The following is a 23536-nucleotide window of genomic DNA, read 5'->3' on the forward strand; positions in this document are numbered from 1 at the left end:
CTGTGAATGCACCTGCAGCACTTGAACCCCGTGAATGTCAGTATGCCCGTGGCTGCACCTGCAGCACTTCAAGCCCACAGCAGCAGCCTCCGGCTCCTTGCCATTCTCAAGCCCCTCCAGTTCTGAACCCCCTTCCCGCCTCTCTTGTTCCCTCTCCTCTGTTCTCTAAAGTACCTGATAGGATCTGCCCTTCTGCCACGTTTTTCTTGGTCTTCTTCCTAAATGCCCCTCCAATCCTAAATTGCAGTTAGCTATTTCATTATCTGTTAAAGCTGAGCATTCATTTAAGCTTTTTTATGTTCTTATATCTAGTAGAATGTGTATGAGAGGATATATCAAAAGACAAGTATAAAATTGTTCATTGCATCAGTAATCACGATAGCCAAGAAATGGAGACTATTCAAGCACCTACTTAGTACAATAATAAAGTATACAATATCAGAATGTATGAATAAAGGTAGAAACACCACCTTCTTTACAGATTAAAGTATAATCTGTCTGTCTGTGTGTGTGGGGGGGGGTGAGTGAGTGTACAGTAACTAAGTTACATATAATCACAGAGGGCTGACTATGACAAATGAGAATGATCTAAACAAAATTACGTGTACCAACATAGGTGAATAACACAAATACGATGATTAGCAAAAGATAGTCAATAGTCATATAATGAAATGAACATTTCAGCATACAAGAAAACTGGTCTCTAACATTGAAAGTCAAGGTGCCAGTTACTCTTGAGTAAGAGTGACAGTTGTGGGTAGGTCCTGTGTCTTTAAGTACTAGGTATGAGGTATGAGGGTGGTTTTTGTGTGAGGAGATGCCATCTTCTGATTTGTGATCTTTTTATGTAGATATTTCACTTCAATAAAATGTTCGCTTTAGGGCTAGGAATGCAGCTCAGTGGTACAGCACTTGCCCGACATACATAAGGACCTGGATTTAGTCCCCAACTCTACAAAATAAGAGTTTGCTTAAGTAACAACTGCTTGACACTTATCCAAATGCAAGGGAGGACTGTGTTCTGTAGAAGTTCTGGCAGGAAGTTGAAGCCTCAGCATCTAAAATCTAAATTCCTTAGAGGACCCTGGGGCAAAGGAGAGACAGGAAAGTCCTAGGAAAAGAAGGTTGACTGAAGCCTCAGGGTACCCCAGGGTTGAGTAACCATGACTAGACCCCAGGGTTGAGTAACCATGACTAGGCCCCAGGCACAGAGGAGTGGAGCATCTGGGCAGGCTGGAAAGGATGGAAGCACCAGGAGGAGGAGGTAGCTTCCTGCGCATGCCATGCTCTGCAGGGCTAAAGCAGCCAGGAAGACCAGCACCTTCCACATCTCCCCAGGGGTGACTGCCTTTGCTTGGGCTCTCTCGGTGACTGCACATGAGCTCCAGATGGTGACAGGCTGTTGCTAAGCACTCCTGGAGAGTGAATGGAGAAAACAGTGCATTCCCTCTGCTGGAATTTTCTGTTGCTGAAGGGCAGGTCTGTAATCATACTTTATGTAACCGTATGATCAATATCAGGTAGGTCCAAGGTGCAAACGGGAGAGGCTGCAGCTCTATAGGCCTGAGGGCGAAGTGGGCTTGACAAGAAGACTTCTTACAGGATCATTTAACTCATAGTAGAAAAACTGGTCTTTTGGGGAGGAAAAAACATACAGGGAAAGTATCTGCAAAGGCTTATGCATGCAGAAGCATTGTAGTGATACCTGCAGGCAAAATCTTGATTAAAAAGCCTAAGATATTTAATTCAAAGTCTAAAATGTATTTGATATGTTAGAGAAACATAAATAAGAAAACAAGGAGCTCCAATTCAACTTTTCTACGGTTGCTCACATGTTCACACTCAATCTCCAAGCCCCCTCAGAATGGAATTTTCAAACCCTCTCCTGTCTACTGATCCACACCCATCACTTGGAGATCTTGTGCCAGATCAAGTTCTCAATGTTCTTTCATGGCCAACAGATGAGGGCAGGGTTGCTGCCTTACCCTATAATGTCTGTATAACATGTGGAATATTTTATCTTTAATGCATTTTATTCCTCTGTAGATTTTTAAGTGGTTTTTTTAAAAAATCACATTCAGTGTTTCTTACTAGTTTATAAGACCCCAGTCAAATCCCAATCAGCCTGCCCTACCTTCCAGCAAAGTAAACAATCCATCAACTAGTCAGGTAGGCCGCCACATTTCCTCTCTGCCGAGTCAGTCAACCAGGAGCTCTGATACAGAGTACACACGTGCATGCGTGCATGGATGAACCAAAACTCGCCATACTTTGTAAAGAGAGCTGCTGTTGCCAAAGAACTAAACCTTTCTCACTGTCTGAATTAGTTACTTTTCTCCTGCTGTGACAACATGCAGCAAAAGCTGTGTGAGGAAGGAAGAGAGTTACAGCCTGTCATGGTGTGGAAGTCATGTCAGCTGCGGTCCCCTCAGCTGCTCACCTTGTGCCTGCTCTGCAGTCAGAAAACAGAAAGAGATGACTGCTAGCGCTCAGCTCGCATTCTCCATTTTATTCTGGCCAGGATCCTCTCCCAAACACTATGCTGACAGTTAGGGTAGATCTGCCTACTTTGATGAACCTAATGTTAAAAACGCCCACACAGACATGCCCAGAGGTTTGTCTCCTAGATGTTTTTAGTACCAGTCCTGCTGACCATCACTACTGACCTTCACACAGTTGGTATTCCTAGGCATATTGATTGGAGAATTTATGCAAACAGATGACATAGAAACTGCATTTGTCATCTCTAGTACTTTTGTCCCATATACTAAGTACTATGTTGTTTCTCCAAAGTAGTTTTTATTTATGAATATATCTACATGTGTGTATTTTTAGTGCTATTGCCAGTTTGTTTATAAAATACTGGTTTTTCTGACCTTAATTTCAATTGTCAATTTAAATTCAAAAGTTTATTGATTTTGAGTTGATTTCAAGATATCTTGAGCAAAAATGTTATGATTGTAAACATCATTATAAGTTTTAAACAGTATTTTAAGTTTCAGTTTGTAATTTGGATTTCAATTACAATGACATTTTGAGATTGAAGTTTTCTTTTGAATTTTAACTTTATTACTCTGGGTGTGTGGTGATGGGTGTTTGAGCGCAGATACACACACTAAGGCACACCCCTTAGAATTCAGAGGACCCCTTTCAGAAGTAACTTCTTCCCTTCCACATGCATGTTCCTTATCTGCCTCAGGGACAAACCTGTCCCCAGAGCCAAGGACTTGTTGCCTGAGTGCTGTATGGTTGTGCTGGATCCCCGCAGCCTCTGGGGGTCCTCGTGATGTGTAGCGACTCCTGGAGACTTCCTAACCTCTGCTTCTCTTTTCCTTCTATGTCCGGCAGTTATCCAGCTGTGTGTGACTTCCTGCAGCACAATAACTTGTTGTCCATACTCCGAGCCCACGAAGCCCAGGACGCAGGGTGAGTGATGCTGAGGGTTTGTCAGTGATCGCCATGTTGTCTGTCACCCAGTAGGCTGTGCAGACTCCCTTTGGCCAGGCTCATTTCCGGAAGGAACTAGTTTTAAAATGGGCTTCTAGCAGCTCAGCTGTGGCAGAGTTGCGGGGAGTGCGTGGCTGCTGATACCTGGTGAATTCCTCTTTAACATGTCTCGATCTTTAGAGGGAAGAAATACATTTCTTCCCATTTGTTTTCTTAAGGACTTGCTTTCTTCCAGGCACCTCCCCTTCTTTCCTTCAATTCTTGCCATCACTTTGATACCAAGGAGGGAAAAACAGGGTACTTTTCAGTCTTGGTTCACAATGTGGATGAGAGTCACAAATATGTAAAAGTTACTACAAGTTGTAGGCTTGTTTTAAAGCATACCACTCCTGCTCTTTGTAGAGTTTTATAGGGGAGGAAATTGGGACATTTATTGAACAGCAAAAAAAAAAAGTCCCGTATTCTATCAAATAGTTCTACAGAATTAATTTTGTATTTCTTGAATTCTTAAAACCTAGTTTTGAGAATTTGGGAAACTGAGAAATGTCAGGTGTTTACCTTGATGTTTTGAACCCGAGAGAGAGAAAGAAGGGAGGGGATTCATGTTAGGAATTGGGGTCTGACCTCCTTTCCCATCAGGCTCCATTGAAAGGCCTTTGCTTGCCTTTAAAGATATAAACCTATCCCTTTGAATTTGCATTTTCTGAAATGTAAAAACACTCCTTTTTAAAACCTGTGCGCTAAAGTGGGGTGTTTATGGCTTGCTACAGTGGCACATGTCCCTGACACGTGACAGAAGCTAGGGTCCTTTCTAAGAAGTGACTTGGGAGGTAGGAGCTAACCTATCATTGTACAGTCTGTATATTGTCGCTGACCATTGAAGTGTCCCATTCATGCACATGATGTGTCGACCCTCAGAAGTGTTTAAGCTTTTCAGGGTTGTGGTGTCCCCATGTTGTTCTGGGGACAACTCTTCCAGCAGGCTAGACATGCAGAACAGATGTTTCTTAATCACGTTACATACCTGAGATTGTTTGCTCACTTGGACACGGTTGACTTGACCAACTAATGTCTATTAACATCAAATATTTCTGTTTAAAATGAGCAGTTGGTTAATTGTTTGGGTAAGATGAGGACATGTTATGTAGTTTCGCTATTTATTTACTCATCTTGAAGTAGGCCTAACCAACTTCCTTTTATAAAGTGCAAGCACTAGGTAGGAATATGTGGCTTGACCCATTACTCTTCACTTGAGAAGCCCCTGCTGGCTTGCAGCATATGTGATCAGTAGTCACTTTGCCTTTAAATAAGGTTTTTTTCTTACTTTGGGGGAAAGGGGGAGTTTATTACTGTCTCCCACTATGACAACCCCTGTCCCTACACCAACCAAAGCATAGCTCTGTAACAAAATACATCTGAAATATTTTTAAAAGGTTTTTTAATGGAGTGTTTCTTTTGGGAAAAGCCAAATACTTTCTGAGTATTTCCAGAAAGAAAGAAAAAAATCAAAGTCTGTTTAAAGTTAAACTATTAAAGTGGCTGTCTGTATAAAGGTGCAGTTTGGGCAACTCTTAGAACTCAGCTACATTAAAATACCGGGGGGGTGGGGGGGGGTGGGAGACAAAACTTAAAAAAAAAATAGCCAAAGAAATGATGATATGTTGTATAAGAATGCCTCTAAGTTGATATTCCTAAATTTATAAGACATGTTTTCATGGTGATGGAAAAAGAGCCCCTGACTCCTGTTCTTTTTGATAGATAATTGAAGGGTTCTATTACAAATAATTTTTGTCCTGATAGAGGAGAAGTAATAGGGAGGTTACTTTCCAAAAGTTCTCACGGATGCCCTGTTCATTACCCATTGATTACATCTCACCCTGCTGAGACAACAATCCTTCCTGTGCAGACACCAGCAGAGCCTGGTAATAAATAAAATTCTAAAGTAGAATGTCTCAATTAGTAAAATTCATAGATTGAATGAGACATTCTTAAAGGGAAAAAAAAATCATTGTGTTTCAGGAAATTACTTAAGCAAAAGGTTTATATGTAACCTTGTAGAGAATAGTTTGCAGAATGTTTAGCTTGGGTCTCAACTTACATGACTGGCCCCTCTCTGAAAACCACAATGGTCTTGGGGTATCTCCTTGCAATCTCCAGCCTGCATCTTTTTTTGTTGAGCACCTGAAAATGAATTAGAGCTCACCTGGATTCCACCCACCCCTAAAGCTTGGTAAGTTTAAAAGATACCCATTTGGAAACCACACATGTGATTGTAGATTTGCATTCTTGTCACTCCTGAAATAGACCGATGCCTGTGTTCAGAAGACTTAGATTTGATTTCACATATGTCATTGGATACTCTCTGAAAGACGGAACTTCACTAATTTCCTTTCTGCAGGTGTATAACTTGGTGTCCAAGCTCATCTTGCTTACCTTTCATTTGTTGTCTGTAGGTACCGCATGTACAGGAAAAGCCAAACAACAGGCTTCCCTTCTCTAATTACAATTTTCTCAGCACCAAATTACTTAGACGTGTACAATAACAAAGGTGAGTGTGAATCTTTGATGAAATCTTAAGCAGTGTGTGTGTGTTCATGCTGAAACTAATTTTGACTTGACTGTTAACATTTTAAAGCCTTCCTCTTTCTGCTAATGCCTTACACATGTACTTAAAGAAGGGAAGGGGTTCAGTTGTTCGGAGGGGGAGTCTATGTGCTGGTACCTTTTAGCGACTTTTCTAGACTATGTCTAATATATAGTAGAGATGCTGTCTGCTCTCTAATACAGACTTTTTAAAGAAGTAATAATTGGAGGTAACCCAACCTCCTGCTCCTTAAAAAGACTACATAAGAGTGTGCCATAGCTGCACAACATTTTCCAAGGCCACACTGACTGTGACAGGCCTCCTCTGAAGCTCAGGAGTGTAGGCATCCATTGACATAGTACAGCCATGGTTCCCAGCAAAGATGGCTGTCCTGAGAGAGGCAAGAATTCCAAATATAATAGGCAAGTTCTCTGCATGCTGTGTGCTCTGAGGCAGTCCATACAGCAGGATGCTGGGGACTCACTAACAGTATTAGCTAAGGGGATCCACAGGAAATGCATTTGGCAAGAAGGTATTTGCTGAATGGTTAGGGAAAGTCGTCTTTAAAATTTTGATTCAGACGTAAAAGAATGCTCAATTTTTGTAGGAAAGATATGAAAAGTCAAGGCTAGTGAATTTTTAAAGCAACAAGCTTATTTTGAGTTAAACTAATAAAAACTAATTAATTGAATTGGTTACATGAAGGTTTTCAGCATTTCTCTGGTCATGGACATTGGCCAGAGCGTCCACCATGCTCCTGTAATCCACTTTAAGTTTATAAAATGCAAATATTTTGCTAGAGCATTTCAAAGAACTTTCTATTAAACCTAAGGAACAATAGGAAAAAGATAGCACATGTTTGTCTGTATGTCAGCACTTGGGAGGTTGGAGGCATTATGATCAAGAGTGTAAGTGTATCATCAGCTAGCAGTTTCCACACTAACCTGGGCTAAATGATACCCTATCACAACAAAACAAGCAAGCAGAAAGCACCAAGGAAAAAATGCCTTCCCAAAACACGTTCTTGACGGATATGGTTGACAAATAGCATGGACTGTTCTTACACACTTTATGACAGTTAGATAAAACCCAAACCATTAAAAACAAAGACAATCAGGATATCATTCCATAATGTCCTTAGACACATCTCATTCTTCTGGGTAGCACTATTTCTTGGGGACAGAAAGCCCCTTCTCATACACCAAGTATGTTGCCTCTTTGTGTATGGTTCCAACATGGCATGCCAGGGACTTGAACACCGGAGAAGGCAGTGCTTCACTGTCTTTGAGATTGTGTGGATCTTTAGCTCTCATCTTGCCTTGGGTTAGTCACAGTCCTTCGGGAAGAGGATAAAACTGTTTGCATTTGGGGAACCTTTTCAGAAAGCAGAAATTCTTTCGAGAGAAAAGAGGGACTGAAAGAAAAAAGAAAGGTGTATTCTTCAGTTGGAACATAATGTCAAAAGACTTTTGTGTCAAATTTCTGAAGCACTTTAGAGCTATTATGCTAACAGCTTGTACAGTATATAGGAGTGGGAGTCAATTATTCACCGCTAACAGCGCGGATTGCTTGATTTGAATAAAATCAATGTTAGCTAGAATTTTAAAAAGCCGTGCAACAAAATTCAAAATTGAGTTGCAAGACTCTCCACAAAAAAAAAAAAAAAAAAAAAAAAAAAAGAAAAAATTGACAGAAGAATCACAGTGAGAGTTCTGTGAGTTAATCTTTGATGGTTAGAGACGATGACCACAAAGAACATTGGTCACACTATAGTTAGTGAAGCTCCTGCAAAGTAAGACAGGAGTGACCCTCGCAGGCCAAGGGAAAGTATGAGAATAATGGGTTTATGGTGCAACCTGCAAACCAGGGCAGTGCAGTCGTTCCCATCAGTAGTCTGTTCTTGCCGGTGGTTCAGCAGCAGCGTTTGGAAAGTTGATGAGACTGAACATCCCATCCTTTGTGGTCCCTCATTAACTCAGCCAGTGCCTGCCCTTTCCTGGGTGCACCGTTGCTTTCTCACCCATCCCCCTGCATCTGTTCTCCCGGGACTCTGTCAGCTCTTGAGAGATATACCTGGGCGAAAGATGGAAGTTTAGGTCACAGTTATCCCGTCGCATAACAAGCTCATTGACGTGTCTTGGATGTGCAGTGACAGCTCTATAAAGTGAAGGGGAAAAAGTGATCCTTTGTAAATAATGAATGGAATTGCTTTGGGATTCCCTGCTGTGTAACACAAAAAGTTCATCAGCTTTTCAGACTTTCTGTTATTAGCTGCCACATGTTAGCGCATGGCTTCTTGGATGGTGCCAAGAAAGTAGCCCTCCCTCAGCTGTTCATTTACAGTTTCACCATGTATTATTTAGCCTATGTGAATTATCTCCTGCCTTCTATATGACCTGTAAAAGATAATGTTAGCAGTTTTTCAACTCTTTTCCCTGAACAAATTTCAGGTTTGCATCTAGCCACATACCTCTTCCCATCTAAAATAATTTGCTTACACCCCTACCCATTTAAATAGATTAGATGAACCCATAAGAACACAATGTGTTTCATGAAGATTTCTCTCTTTGAATAGGTGTGATTCCAATCATAATCTCTTATGTATAGCACTTACTTTTTCTTCTAATTAGCTCTCTCATGTATTTCAGTTACATGCCAGTCAAATTAACATTTTTGAATCACAGAGTTTGTAATGTACAGTGTACAGCCACATTTATACCTTTGTTTCAGTTATGTTTCCTATCACTATAATAAAAAAAAAAATACCGTGACAAACATGACTTAAGAAAGAGTCAATCTTGGCTCTTGGTTCAAAGTTACAATCCAGCCTCGTTAGTAAGCGGCAGTGGTAGGAGCTGAAGACAGCCACTGACATTGCATCAGCAGTGAAGAAGCAGAACTCAGTGAACGTTTGTGCTCAGCTCACTTTCCCCCTTTTATACAGCCCAGATCCACAGCCCAGGAATGGATATGATACACAGTGGGCAGGTCTTCCCACCACAATTAACCTAATCAACAGAATCACCCACCAATATGCCTGGCTGGAACCCATCTCCTAGCTAATTTCAGATCTCATCAAGTTGACAGTTTTGATTAACTATCAATGCCTGACACATAGTAGGCACATACATTGATTAGTACTTGTTCTTCCTAGAAATTAATAGTCCTATAGCACCCCATCAGTACTGGCCCAGAGAGAGACATTCCTACTGATAACAACCTTTATGGGCTTTCCAACTTGTAGTTAGACCTTTGTCAAGTGAGTGCTTTGCATATTTAATTGTTTTTATGTGGCTCTGTAGCTTAAAGAAAAAGCTATTTTCTATTTACCCAAATATACCAAACAGGAGATAAATGCAATCACGACAGTCTCATTTTAAACAATAAGTGGCCACCTGTAAAAATGACCAACTCTATCTAATCACCAACAACACTGAACAAGCTTATATTAGTAATGTACTAGTATATTTTACTACTACAGTAATTTACTGCATATAATGCACTGAGCTGCAAGATGTCTGGTCTATGTCTTAAACATGGTCTTAGCCCTAATGTGCCTGTCTCTGTTAGCATGGTAGGCACAATTAAGTACTTCCTTCAATAAAAAGTTAATCTTTTTGAGTAGTGCTATAAGGAAGAGGAAAGCAAGAGAGAAGAGTGAAATTACTCCATAAAGACAGGAATAGCTTAACTCAGAACGAGACAGTAAGAGCAAAATCATTTGTGACGAACAAAAACCTGGACCAGATACAAATGGTACTTTGGACAATACAGTTTGACTAAATATTAGAATGAACCTCTGGGAAAAACAACAACACTGTATTTTTTACCTTTAGAGAAACAGACAGGTTCTTTTCATTCTTAAGGTGTGTCCGTCCTCATAGATTAGACTCCCCGATCAATATTGACAGGGAAACCTTTGTCTTTAAATATGCCTGAAAAGAATCTCAGGTAGGTTGCAAAGGTCTCCACAAGGCCAGTTCTCTAGTTTAGATGAGTTTGTGGATAAGTGGGTGGATGGATATATGGCATGTATGCAGAGATATAGTAGTGTACATACCAATATCTGTGGCTGAGCTCCAGAGACAGCTACTGGCAGGCAGTAATGGCAAGGACATGTATTAAATGTATTTTGTGTGTGAGAGGAAAATCTACATGGCAGAAAAGCTCAGCAGTCAAGGCCAGACATGAAAATGGCCTCAGTGAATCTTAAGGGGCTTGAGGAAGAAAGTAGTAAACAGTTTGGTCTAGAATGTGAACAAGAGCATCATTTGTCATACTGTTGAGATTCAAAACTACACAGAGTATGAGGTTTGGGATTTTGAAATTAGATGATCTGAATTTGCTCATGAAAAGATTTCCTTTACCAAATCTTCATATTTGGTAAAAAATAGTCTACAATCAAAAGTTATGGACTTGAGGAAAAGAACAAAGAAAGCATTTATAAATAAAAACAGATTGGTATCTTATCAAGAAGAGACTTTAGTAACAGAACACTGGTAAATGGCTGATTTAAGGGTCCAAGATGTGAATCATCATGACAGTCATGGTGTGGACCCTTAGAAGATACAGCATGTTAGAAGCTCTTTTGATGTGGTTTTAGGTTTTGGCAACAGCCTTCCATGGCACTCTCTATGTAATATGGTGTCATCACACCTGAGAAGCTTGGTCCATCTTGACCATGATCCCCCAACACTGCCACCCAGATGTTGATATTATATCCCTCTGTTTTACGAGCAACATTCAAAGTCAACTAGATGATATCCTATTCATGGGTGGGAGAAGCAGTTGAATGTTTCTGGAAGGAGAACAGGGCATCCATGCCCAAGCATCTCTGAATAACATGTTTGTCTATTGTTATACAGCTTGTCAAAAACTCATTTCCATACAAAATTGAATAGTGGTTGAGTTTTGTCTTTGTTTTGTCTTTGTTATTGCTGTTTTAGTTTTTAAGCAAAAGTCTGTTTCTGCAGAGCCTGGTGCCTGACTTAAATTACATGAGCAGAACTGTCTGCACAAGTGTTCTAAAGACATTGTAGTCTCCTGTAACTGCAGGCTTACGTGGGTTACTAGTGGCTTTACAAGTTGCCTGAGATTCAACCACAGAATTTTCCCCACGGCAGGCCTTCTCACCACGTGCATTTTCCTCATCCATCCAAAGCTTGAGATCTTGTTAATTGGGCCTGAGCAACTTTCTGCCTCAAATCACATATAAATATAAAAAGTATAAGCATAAAACCATCATAATGTTTTGTAATTTGATATTTTCTTGTTGTTGTTGTTAACACTTTTTATTTGGCAGATGAAGCAAAAACAATTTAAGATACTCAATTTTAAACCGTTTCTTTTTTCATTTGTTAAATGAGCATTCTAGCTCTAGATCCTTTATTATCATGGTAGAATCATGTGCACTAGAAAAATAAGCTCTTGGTAATGATTTTTAAACTTAAGGCCTCCTGGGAAACTGAAATATAAGCCTTTATTGGAGAATGAATCAGAAACTGAAAATAAAGCCTTTAATGTTATAACTTTTTGTGACCAGTTTGAGGTACTAGAAGAGAAGTTCATGTAGACATATAGGCTAAGGAAAACTCAAAATTAGGCAGGCTTGGTTGTTCTTGTGATAAATCCTCCTGTAAGATGAAAGGATGAAAATCTACCTTGGAGCATTTAGCAGTGTGTGACTACTCACTACCTCTCACATATAGGACACTCTGTCCTGAGCAGGAATCCCACCGTAATGGTTTCCGTTTCCTTCCCCACGGTCACCGAGAGTGATGCCACTTGAGGTTTATGCTTATAGACTGCAGCAGGTAATACATTGGTAAATAGATGTTTCACTTCACTGCTCATAGTGTGCTATACATATGTTATTTAGTTGATCCCTGCAGTTGTAAACAACCGTAGCAACATTTTAAGCACTTAGCAATGACAGACCATGCTCAAAGAATTTCTATGTGTAAAGTCATTTAATCTTTCAATTCTTATAAATTAATTACCTTGTCATCTTGCTGCTTTTGTTGATTAAAAATTAAAAGAGGCTGCAGGAGATTGGGGGGGGGCATATTTGTCTTGTGGTTCCCCGAAGCTCTCAAGATAATGCAGAAATCGGATCTCAGTGGGTTGATTTTGGAGTCCACACGGACCTCCCTCCATGCTGTTCCACCATTGCTGATTTACTTCAGCATCCTCAGGGCAGTGCTTCCAGGGTCTGCCTCTTCACACATAGCTCTGCTGTGTTTCTATGACTGGCTGTTCTTCAGTAAGAAAGGAAAGCTTTGGAATGAAAGTCAGTTCTGGCCACCTTAAGACTGTACAAGTGTTATGCATCTGGTATCGCATTGTTGCGAGACTGGTGTGGGAATACTTTTTATATTGTTTTCTAAGATAAGAAATCCATCTCTCGTTTTAAGTATGTCCCTTGGAGCACTTACACCTCTCCTTGTATTTATTCAGCTCTATAGTGTGCGTGTTGTTGCTGAAAGCCAGTTGTTAAATCGGTCATTTCAGACAAGTTTTCACCTGCATCTGTGTAAACATAGGAAGGAAGTAACATAGAAACTCACACATGAAGATTTAATAATTTTGAATTATTCTTACTCCATGTTTGAATTAATGAATTGTGTGTGTATGTGAAGACAGGTGTGCCCTTGCTGCAGGATGCCTGTGGAGGTCAGTGGAAAGCTCTCAGGAGACACTTATCTCCTGCCGCCTTGTGGGATCTGAGCATTGATCTCAATTGACCAGCCTATACTCCACATTTTAATTGAACTGATCTGTATAGAAGCCATGTGTCTGTGCTGCAACAGCATTCCCACTTTTGTAGAAAGCACCACTACATAATGAGTTTCCTCAGTGAGGTCATTACAAACCTTCAGCAAAGTAATAGCACCATGAAGATACTTGCTTCTCATTGTTCATTGCGTATAAAGTCCCTGAATTTCATTTCTCAAGACTGTAAATCTAAGTATGTAAGGAAATGGAGTAAAGAGACCTACTAAGTAGCTAATTTAACAATTTCTTAAAATGTTTTTAAACCTTCGTTTTTATTTTATGTATGTGGGTGTCCTGCCTGAGTACGTATGTGTACACCACATGCATGCATTACCCAAGAAGGCCAAGAGAGGGCACCAAATCCCCTGGGACTGTAGTTAAGAAGGTTGTGAACTGCCATGTGGGTGCTAGAAATCTAACCCAGGTACTGTAAGAGCGCTTAACTGCTGAGCCATCTCTACCTCTCCTTAACAGTTTTTAAAATATTTTATAAATACTCCCAAATGCTACTAGTAAAAGTAAAATGTAATGAGAATAAATTCTATTACCAACCCATTAGTTAAAAGAAATAAAATGAGCCTGAGAGGGTGTCATAGGGTAAGAGCACTCCCCATTCTACCCAAATCTTGTTTTTGTTTTTGTTTTTTTTTAGTTATTTTTAGAGTTGCCTTGCCTCCTCCCCATCATGCTGAAGCCTGTATCTTTCACACAGACCCACTACTGAATGCTCTTTTGCTAGTTGAACAGTTGCAACTGGGGATGCATCTTGAGACACTGAAATGCGTTTTCAATCAGTCCAGCGATTGATTAGATTATTACACTGGACTGAAACCTACTAACGTGGGAATCTCCACACAGCATTAGGTAACAGTGTTGACTCAGTGGGTGGTTGGTCCCTCGGTATTCATTATCTGGAAGTTGCAGACCAGGAGAGCCTGGTGGCCTGTGTTGTAACTTTTATGACAGACACCCCTGGTTCTGCATCACTAAGTCCGTACACCTCACTTTATTTCTGAGGTGATCCAGGCCCTCTGTCCTAATTCCTGCCTGCACCCTTTAGACTTCTGCGCATATGTAAGTAGTTCTGGTTTTAGTGCCATCTGGAAACCATCTTGTCTTTTACCCGCCTCCTCTGTCCTGATGGTTCTCACCTTTTCCTTGCTTTTTGCTCTTTCTCTTTCCTTCCCTCAATCTTTTCTTCAACACAACTGAATGCCAACTCATACCAAATACAATATGCATGACCTTAAATGAATAAAAGGATTTATACATCTTCATCCTTTCCATCATTTTCTTCCACTACTTTACCCCCAATTCTGTATCTGAATAATCACCATGTTTAGAATTGGCTAGTACTGTGCTTAAAAAGTGAAACCCAGGAGCCAAGGCAGGAGAGTCTTACATTGGAGGCCTGCCTGGAGCCCCCAAGCAAGGTGAAGTCCAGCCTGCACAAGACCTGTGTCAGAAATTAAAAAACAGTGAAGGATTGTAGAGAGAGCACATGGTGGGGTGGTGGTCTAGCATGTGCAAGGCCCAAGTCCAGTTCCCATACCGACAGAAAAAGAAAGGAGCGTGGCTTGCACCCCAATATGCATGTGCATGCACACACGGGAGTCCTGAGACTGGTTCAGAGTGTTTACAAAAGTGTCTGGTACACTATTTTCTTCACTGTGTAAAATAATGTCATCCAGATTTTACACAGAGAAGTATGTAACAAAGTTTTAACATATATTTTAAGTTCCATGAGGGATGCAAATCCATAAATAAGAGCTCTGTGGAGGTTAGAAATGCATTCTTATCTAGTGATTAAGGAGACTAAGGCATATAAATGGACTATATATGGTAGTGTGCCTTTATGTCCCGATACTTACTGTAGAGCTTAGATCTCTGATCACACAAAATTAACAATAATAAATAACTCATTAAGTTGATGATTAATATGCTTCATCACATTAATCCTTCTGCTATGTATTTTTTTCTGAAAATATGTCTCATTCCCTTAAATATGTGGCAAAGCTTACAGTTTACAAAATTGTGATCACATTTCAAGTAATACATACTGTTTATAGCCAGTAATAGTAAAGAGTCTTTTGGCTTACTCACTACATGGAACTGACTAATCATTTGCCTATGAAGAACTCCAAATTAGGTGCTGAATCCCATAGTAAACCAATAAAGTTTCTCATACTAAAGACTATCACTGTGGTTAAATTAACTGGAAATTGAAGGCTTGAAATCCAACTTGACCAATGATGTGTCGAGTGACTTGCAGAGGCATTCTGTCACCACATACAGTAGCTGTCATGGCTTAGTAAATTGCTCTTTGCCTAAGCCATTGATGGTATTACAAACTATCATAAATGAAAATCATCAAGCAGGACATAGAGCAGAGACCAGAAACCAGAGTTAGAGTCAGATTTGGAATGCAAGGGACCATGAAATCTATTCATACAAGGCACAGTATATTATGGGAAAATGTACATACATAGAATATACATATATATGTTTATATAATAATAAATGGAGATCATATCTCCTAAAAGTGTTCTTTAGGAGAAATGACAGATTGAGAAAATATACAGTATTTCTTCCACAATCTGAAACCCCTTGCCTGTGGCATCCTGCACAAGTTATAAACTGATGCTAGAAAATATTACAAGCACACGGGTCTCACCTCAAGACCTTTTCCTCCAAGCTTTTTTGCCTCATGTGAAGGTGGGACTTTGCAAAAGGAACACAGTGATGTTAGTTTTTCCACTGGAGCATCTGTTAGTGGAAAAACTGGAAGAAAATCGCATCATGGATCTATTTGCTTATTTTATTTTATTTTATTTTATTTTTGCTATTTCTAGATCGATTATCATGATTGCACAGATAAGGAGATGAAAGACATTAATGAGAGTGAGAAAAAGAATAAAAATCCAAATTGTTTCCATCTTTGATTTCCATTTTCCCCTACCCTAAACAAGATGAATGTTGAGAGTCTAGGCATGTTGGGATCAGTAAATTTATATATATATAATGTATACATATATAATGTATGTAAATTGGGAGAGGTGTTTGTTTTCCCAGAAAGAAGAATTGTGTATTCCTCTTGAAATCTACCTAGAATATGCTAAGCCTCTGTTTTGATGAACTAGTTACTTCTTGGTATAAACTTTTGAAAACTTTTCTTGAATTAGAGTCTTCCTTTGGGTTTTGCTGTCCTTGCTATTTTTTTTTCTTGCTTTGTTATGAGCTTCTCTGGCTCTCAATTGTGATAGGAAAAGGTGAGGAACTCCTACAAAGTTTTTATTAAATGAAATCATGTGAGTGTGTGTGTGTGTGTGTGTGTGTGTGTGTGTGTGTGTGTGTGTGTGTGCGCGTGCGCGCGCCCTAGCAATTTTAAAATCACAGAAATAGAAATCCTTGGTTCTAAGGATCAGACTGCAGTCCAGGGATATAGTGCATGGTGTGACAGCAGCAGTATGATGTGTGGGCTGTATTCCTTGGGCTTCACTGGATGCAGGTGCCAGGGATGCTACTGACAGTACTAAAGGATTTAAGATAGAGCTCAACAGTAGAGTCCTTGACTTATATACCAGAATTGCAATCAATAAATAAAATCCAGTATCCATTTCGCAAACAATACTGAGCCCTTGGCTGCTGGTTTGAAATATACAAAAACATGCCTTTAAAGATGTAGTTCTGCAGGTACAATACAAATGACAGGACCAAGTAATTGCATAACTCTAAAGTGATTTATTCTGACATCACAAGAAGAATGAGCAGGGCAGCCTCCAAATGTAGGATTAGTAGTCTTTGCATTGCATCACAGTCTCTTCTGGCAGATTTTCACACCTGCAGCTACAAGAGAGAACCATTTGTTTGTGTGCTGTCTGGTCTGCTGTAAGTCGCGGGGAATAACTTAAGGCCCACAAATGTGTCACAGTGTCTCTTCATCCCTCCGTGACAAGTGATGTGAAGTCTTGGGAAATTGACGGTGGCTGGTAGACAGGACGCTTGCTTTTGGTTTGGTTTTGTTTTTTCTTTGTTTCGCCTCAAATTCTTTTTTTGTTTTGTTTTTGGTTCTTGGTTTTTTTTTTTGTTTGTTTGTTTGTTTTTTCAAGACAGGGTTTCTCTGTGTAGCTTTGCACCTTTCCTAGAAATCACTTGGTAGCCCAGGCTGGCCTCAAACTCACAGAGATCCGCGTGCCTCTGCCTCCCAAGTGCTGGGATTAAAGGCGTGCACCACCACCACCCTCAAATTCTTAATGTCTCCAGTATTTGTGCAAATACAGTCATCTGTATTTTGTTCACTGCACTAGGGATGTTTGTCCCACAGACATTTCAGAGGAAAGTACACTGTTAGGACTCCAGTTACGTTTTGTAACCAGTGACAAGCGGGGAGCAGGTGTCAGGGAAGGAAGATGTGGGAGGTGGGAGATGAAATGTTAACTGAATTTTGTGAATGTAGATGTTTCAGACTAATTTAGCTTCATTTTATGTATTATGATAATATATAATTATTGCACAAAAATACCAAAATTTATGAGTAGCTTATGAATGTGAGGTTGTTCAAAGGGTTCTTTCACAAATATGTCTTGTCACTGGAGAAAAGAATACCTACTGAGGTTCTGCATTTTAAGTTAAAGATTCATTGTTTTTAGCCAGAGAATAAGGAAAAGCAACAATAGTAGCCTATAGAATTCCTGAGAACACTGATCAGTCGTTGTATTAATCATGAGCTTTTTCTTCTGAAAGTTGGTTAACGCCACTTATATGGGAAAGAGCTCATATAAATCTTCTAGCTAAACCCACATGTTTAGGTCAGGAAACGGAGATTTAACCTAGAGACATTAAGTGGCCCTGGATGTCCTAAGTAATTAGTGACAGAATATGCTAGCTGTCTAGGTACTTGGCCTTCCAGACTTGTGCTCATCTTTAGAGAGAGTAATGCCGAAGGAAAGAGAGTCTGTCCAAACCTTGATAGGCATGGAACGCTTTGTGTTGTTATGGTAACTCTGTATATGTATATAGATGATGTGTATTTAGGCCAGAGTTGACATTTACTGCTTTGAAAGTGTGGACGAGTAGCTTACTTCACCTCTCTACTCGTTCTCCAAGAGAAATGGTGAGAACACTTTAGTAAAACATTGTGATTTATGATTATATGTATAACGGTCCGAGCTGAGTGCCCTGCCATGCCTGGACACTAAGTGTATCTCCTGTTGAAATGGATCATTTCCATCATTAATAAACAAAATAACAAGTATTAGCTCTTGCAGGAGGTACTGAAGTAAGCTGTGGTGAGCCGACAACGAAACCAATAAGCTGCTTTTACCTCACTGCTCTACAGAACACACTTCTCTTTAATTCACTGACAGGGCAACCTTTGATTAGGAATTTGCATCCCATCTCACTTAGGCATGTACTTTGGCAAAAGTTGAACCATCTTTAAATATGAATACCACATCCAAAGTTAAATTAGTACCACAGCTAGGACTAGCATCCATGCATGTATAATTTATGAACGACAGCAGGGAATAGCGGAAAGGAATGGGTTTAGTGTCAGGAAAAGCTGAGTAGAAAGGGGGTGAGATGTGTCTGTTGCTGGTTGCATAATCTGAGCAAGTTTCCCCATTTCCCCATTGCATTTTCTCTGTCTGCAAATAAGGGTGTGTGTGAGTGTACACACACACACACACACACACACACACACACACACACACACACACACAGCTTCTCAGATTTCTTTAGAGGATCTAGTAAAATATTTCATAAAGCTTCTCCCTGTTCTTCATCCAGGGCGGTGTTAATCACAATGTAGTTATTCCCGGGTGGCAACTAGGAATTGAGCCCAAGACCTTCTGTGAATCCCACCATCCACAGATGTTCGAGAGCCTTACATAAAGTGGTACAATGTGTACTTAACCGACGGGCATTATCCTTTATGTCACATCATCCACATCATTCATGATATGGAACACAATGGCAATGCTCTGTGAAAAGTTGCTGTGCTGAACTGTTTAGGGGCTGGTGGCAGGAGGAGGAAGTCTGTGCATGTTCAGTGTGGACATTGATCTGGCTTTTAATCAGAATTTTGCATGCAGGCTTGGTGGAATCCATGCATACGGAATCCATGCATAGTGAGGGCCAGCTACCAATTCTTTCTTTTCTCTTGCTAAACCACCACCTGGTATTAACAAAAAATTGGGGGAGGGGGTGAGGAACAATTACAAAAACAAAAAAAAAGCAGCTTTGAGCCCTAAAAGATTCTTTTGAAGATAAAAATACAAATTGAATGGTAACAAATTGTAAAAAAAAAAAAAAACCTTGGCAGGAATCTTGTGCTAAGATAATAATATCAGACACTAGAAATACTGTGTCCTGAAGACCAGAAGTGCTGCTGTGGTAATTTGTCAAGGTGTTTTTATGTTTGTTTTGTTTTTGCCGAAGGGCATGTTGCTTAAATAATAGAACAATGCAAAAGACCATTTCCAAAAATATATGCAAGAGTCAGTATTTTCTCAGAAGAAGAGAATTCCAGCTCCCTTCCTATCTGTGCTAACTGTACCATCTGTGTTCCCGAAGTGCCTGATTCTATGTTTTCTGCAGCCATATTAGTCAACTAGGTCTATAATTCAAAGCAAAAGCCTCCCAGCACACAAACATGAGCTAACTGCAAGTTGCTAAAAACATCAGCATACTTAGAATGCAGCCTAATGCTTACAGTAGACAAATCATAACATAAAAAGATGTGTCTTTCCTGGACATAGACACTAATAAAGCCTACAGAAAAGATTATGGTAGTCCTGAGTCACACTTTCAGAGACATTGGCTATGTGGCATTCATCCAGATACGGGACAGGCTGAGAAGTAACAAGAAGTCTTATGTAAAGGAGACCAAAGGGATGAGGGCCTCTTGCTTGAATGAATATTGTAGAAAGAATGGCAGGATTTGTTTCAGCCTCTCAGATCAAATCTGAGTAAAATGCTACAGTAGACATGAAAACCTCGAGCCTATTTTAGGGTACCTGTTCCTTACAGGGGGGAAGGTGGAGAATCAGGCAGGTACATATATGTAGACTGACCCTGATCAAAGTTCCCTGACAACTGTGCCATCTGTATGTAAGTGAGAGCTTTTAGAAATCAAGCAAGAGACATGATCTGTCCATTAAAGGGAACCAAGAAGGGCTCCACTGAGAGGATAAGTGTTTGGGCTTCGAAGACCTATGGATAGGGCTTGGATTTCTTAGAAATACAAGACAGAAAATATTTCAGATGAGACTTCAGTTTTGAAAACATTGTTATGTTAGAGACAGCATTGTATAAGAGACTTGCATTGCCATGAAAGCTCAAACCCAATGAAGGCATTTAATAATAGAGCTTTAAAGACTTTTGTTCTGTTATCGGCAGTCATAAGCTAGAACATATTCCTCATATAAAGGTCAGCTTAAAAATGCAAAGTAATAAAGCAACTCTCTGTGTATTCAACCAGTCAGTGTAAATAGCCCATTTACATTATTCCAGATCTTCTCGTTACACACTATCCATGCAATACTTCCCATGATGAAGAAAGATAATAAAAATGAAATCTTGTATAGTTCAGGAAGGTTGAAAATGAGAGGGCTTCATCATTAAAGCGATGTCATTTAGGGGAAATTATATTTGTTCTGTGTCTTTTCAGGTAGCAACAGTAAGTGAATAGAAAAAGCAGGTGAAAATTTAACCGACCTGAGTCTGTCCCATAGGCTACTGTTGTCAAGCCATAAGCTAGGGGTCTCCACTGAATACATGGCTCCACCTTCACTGAAAGTGCTCACAGAGCCCTGCTTGCCCTGTATGGATTGACCAGGATTGGCACGGGTGGCATTTCCATATCTAGGTAGAACTAAGAGTGGCCGTGCTTGCCTGAGAGTCTGTCTAGCTCACAGATACCACGCAGGTACCACAGAGAGAAGCAGACACCTTTGCTTCTGGAGGCCTTAGCTGCTACAGCCCTTTCAGAAGTCATGGCTAGAGTCAATACTGTATTATTTTATATGGCATTAAATCCAAATATCTTACCATATTTAATCAAAAATATGGTATAATTTATGCTGATTAATGTAACTATTGTGATTGCTGCTTGGGAAAGAAAGTATGCTTTTGTTTGAGAGAGAGAGATTTAATTCCAGTATCTGGAGAGATTACTAAATTATGTCAGACCAACTTAGCATTGCCACCTTTTTCTTATTATCAGGTAGTGAGACTAGAATGTTCCTGACTACAGGAGGCTCTTGATCTGATTCCTGATAATTGCTTAACTACATTACAGAAATATTTTCCAAATGCTAATGTCATTTCAAATTACTGCTCACACATTGCACACACAGTACCATCCTCTAAGGGGTAAAGCTTAAGTCCATAAATCAGAAAATCAGGGCTGAGGAGGCTAGTTGTCCTCATGGTTTGGAACTTAATTCAAATAGTTGAACTTTCTTGATCGACTGAAACCATGTGTAGAAACAGAGATGTGTTCCGACTCTGATGTCCTCTTGTGTTGTTTTTTGTTTTAGCTGCAGTGTTGAAGTATGAGAACAATGTGATGAACATCAGGCAGTTCAACTGCTCTCCCCATCCATACTGGCTCCCAAATTTCATGGATGTTTTCACCTGGTCGCTGCCATTTGTTGGGGAGAAAGGTATGCTGTGAAAGTCCTGAGATGTTCTTAATAAGCTATCTTGGGAAGAAACGAGAGCTGTGTTTTGTGTTACCAGGAACGTTCAGAGAACAATGGTGTCTTCTAACCAATAACATTCACAGTCTGTACCATGAGAGGAAGGATGTGATGGCATGCCCTGTGCCTGGTGACCTAATGCAGTGAGTGGATTCAGGGCAAACAAGAAATCTGGAGTATGCACACAGTCCCAATTGATCAATAACAGTCTCTCAAGCAGTAGAAATAAAGTATTGTCTGATCTCAAGTCTTTCCTTCTTACTCTTTGGTGCTATAGTCCCAAAGCCATGTTTTATTACCACAGATTAGGATAGGCATGCTTTCCTTGTACTCCTTTCCTGAATATTCATGATTGTATGGCACTGATTAGTGCCTGCAACATGTTGAAGGACAATTCCTCATGCATTTTCCCGTGTGGTCCAGAAGGCCATGGCACTGTATGACGATAAGTTTCCATGTGCTGAATTCAGATGCAGTTTTAAAGAAAAGCTACATGTTTTTGGGGGGAATCTACAAGACTTCTGAAGGATTTTTTAATTTAAATACCTGATAATAATTCCACAAGGCAAGTAATGAGTTGTCGCGGGAGAAGTTTTCCCCTATGCCCAAATAAATCACAGGTGCCTTGCAACCGTGCCCCTCCCCCATGGGGCTCCGTGCTCGGGTTCCTGCGCTGAGCGGTTCCAGTGTGCAGACAGACTCAGCTGTTGCTGGCTGTGGATACTGAAGCAATGTGCAGTCTGACGTCTACCAGGCATGAGAAACACCCTTTAGCTGGTTGCTTTCTGTTCACTATTCAAGTTTTGACTGTATTTTTTTATAAAAGAAATCAATGATATATTGGAAAACGTAGTTCAACTTTGATAATTAAACTCCAGGTTAATGTCGGCACCGCCGGCATTACTCATCATGCGTCATAAAGAGTATTTCTTGAAATGCTGTGTAGCCTTAAAAACAGCTTCTGACAATGCACGGGCCTCTCATTAACAGCTTGATAAAACCCAAGCACGTTTCAAGAAACATTAAATGTGATAGCATGCACATTGCTAGGAAGGAGCTGAGCACACTGTTCCGTAAACGTATCACCATCCGTTTACTTGGCTGAATTCTGGTTCATCTCAAAGTATCTTAGAGCCTTTTTGGAAATCAAATGTAATGATATTTCTGTCAACATATTTATTTCTAAAGATCAATATTCCCAAATCTACTTCAAATGTATTAGCTCATCCATCAGCAGTTTTTATTAAATGCAAAGCTACTCACCTATCTGGGAGCTGAATTCTATGGAGGATTAGACAAATTAACAAAAGGAATCTGGCATTCGCTTAGTCCCTGCTGAACAGAAGTCTGTAATCTAATCTAGATCGGGCAGCATCATTGTGGAAATAAATACAAAATGCCAAGACAGTTCTTTTCTCCCTTTTGAGTTACAGGATACTCACATCCAGTGTTTGGGTTTTTTCCCCTCATTTTTTATTGACCTATATTTAATAAGCATTAGTAGGAGGTTTCATAAAGATGAAATAATAATTTCATTTTCAAAAGCCTACATGGAAGCAGACAGCGAGTTTCCTTTTATGATGGATAATGGTAGATATGGATCCAGATGCTGTGGATAAGGATAGAAGCAGAGAAATGGCTTATCTAAAAGGCATGCTGTTGCACAATTTGCTAGTGAGTGATGACAGAGCTATCCGGTGGTAACTGGACTACTGTCTTCCCTTCCTTCTCTATCCGCCTGCAGTGACTGAGATGCTGGTAAATGTCCTCAACATCTGCTCAGATGATGAGCTGGGGTCAGAGGAAGATGGATTTGACGGTAAGAAGTTAAGCCTTTGTGCTGATGCCATTTGCCATGCGATTACTTAGGATCGCAATCCTAACCCCAGTCATAAATTTTTAAGATTTCGGTGAATGTCGAAAATGGAAGCATTTCGTCTGAGGTAAGAAAATGTCAGAAATGAAACCATGAGAGAATTTCCGCATTACTTAGAAACTGTTGTTGAAAAGTAAACTGTTTTAATGACTG

The 23536-nt window shown here is 40.0% G+C and overlaps 1 protein-coding gene across 2 annotated transcripts in view; it reads left to right on the forward strand.

The window, feature by feature from the left end:
- Ppp3ca (protein phosphatase 3 catalytic subunit alpha) overlaps positions 1-23536 on the forward strand; it is a 290863-nt gene that overhangs the window by 231967 nt on the left and 35360 nt on the right. For both annotated transcript variants that reach the window (XM_028857473.2, XM_028857476.2), the window contains exons 7-10: positions 3349-3426; positions 5901-5995; positions 21346-21471; positions 23252-23326. In XM_028857473.2, the coding sequence (XP_028713306.1) occupies positions 3349-3426; positions 5901-5995; positions 21346-21471; positions 23252-23326 (374 nt within the window). The remainder of the gene's footprint in view (positions 1-3348; positions 3427-5900; positions 5996-21345; positions 21472-23251; positions 23327-23536) is intronic.

The sequence above is a fragment of the Peromyscus leucopus genome, chromosome 6 (genome assembly GCF_004664715.2).
Source record: "Peromyscus leucopus breed LL Stock chromosome 6, UCI_PerLeu_2.1, whole genome shotgun sequence".
Taxonomy (NCBI): Eukaryota; Metazoa; Chordata; class Mammalia; order Rodentia; family Cricetidae; genus Peromyscus; species Peromyscus leucopus.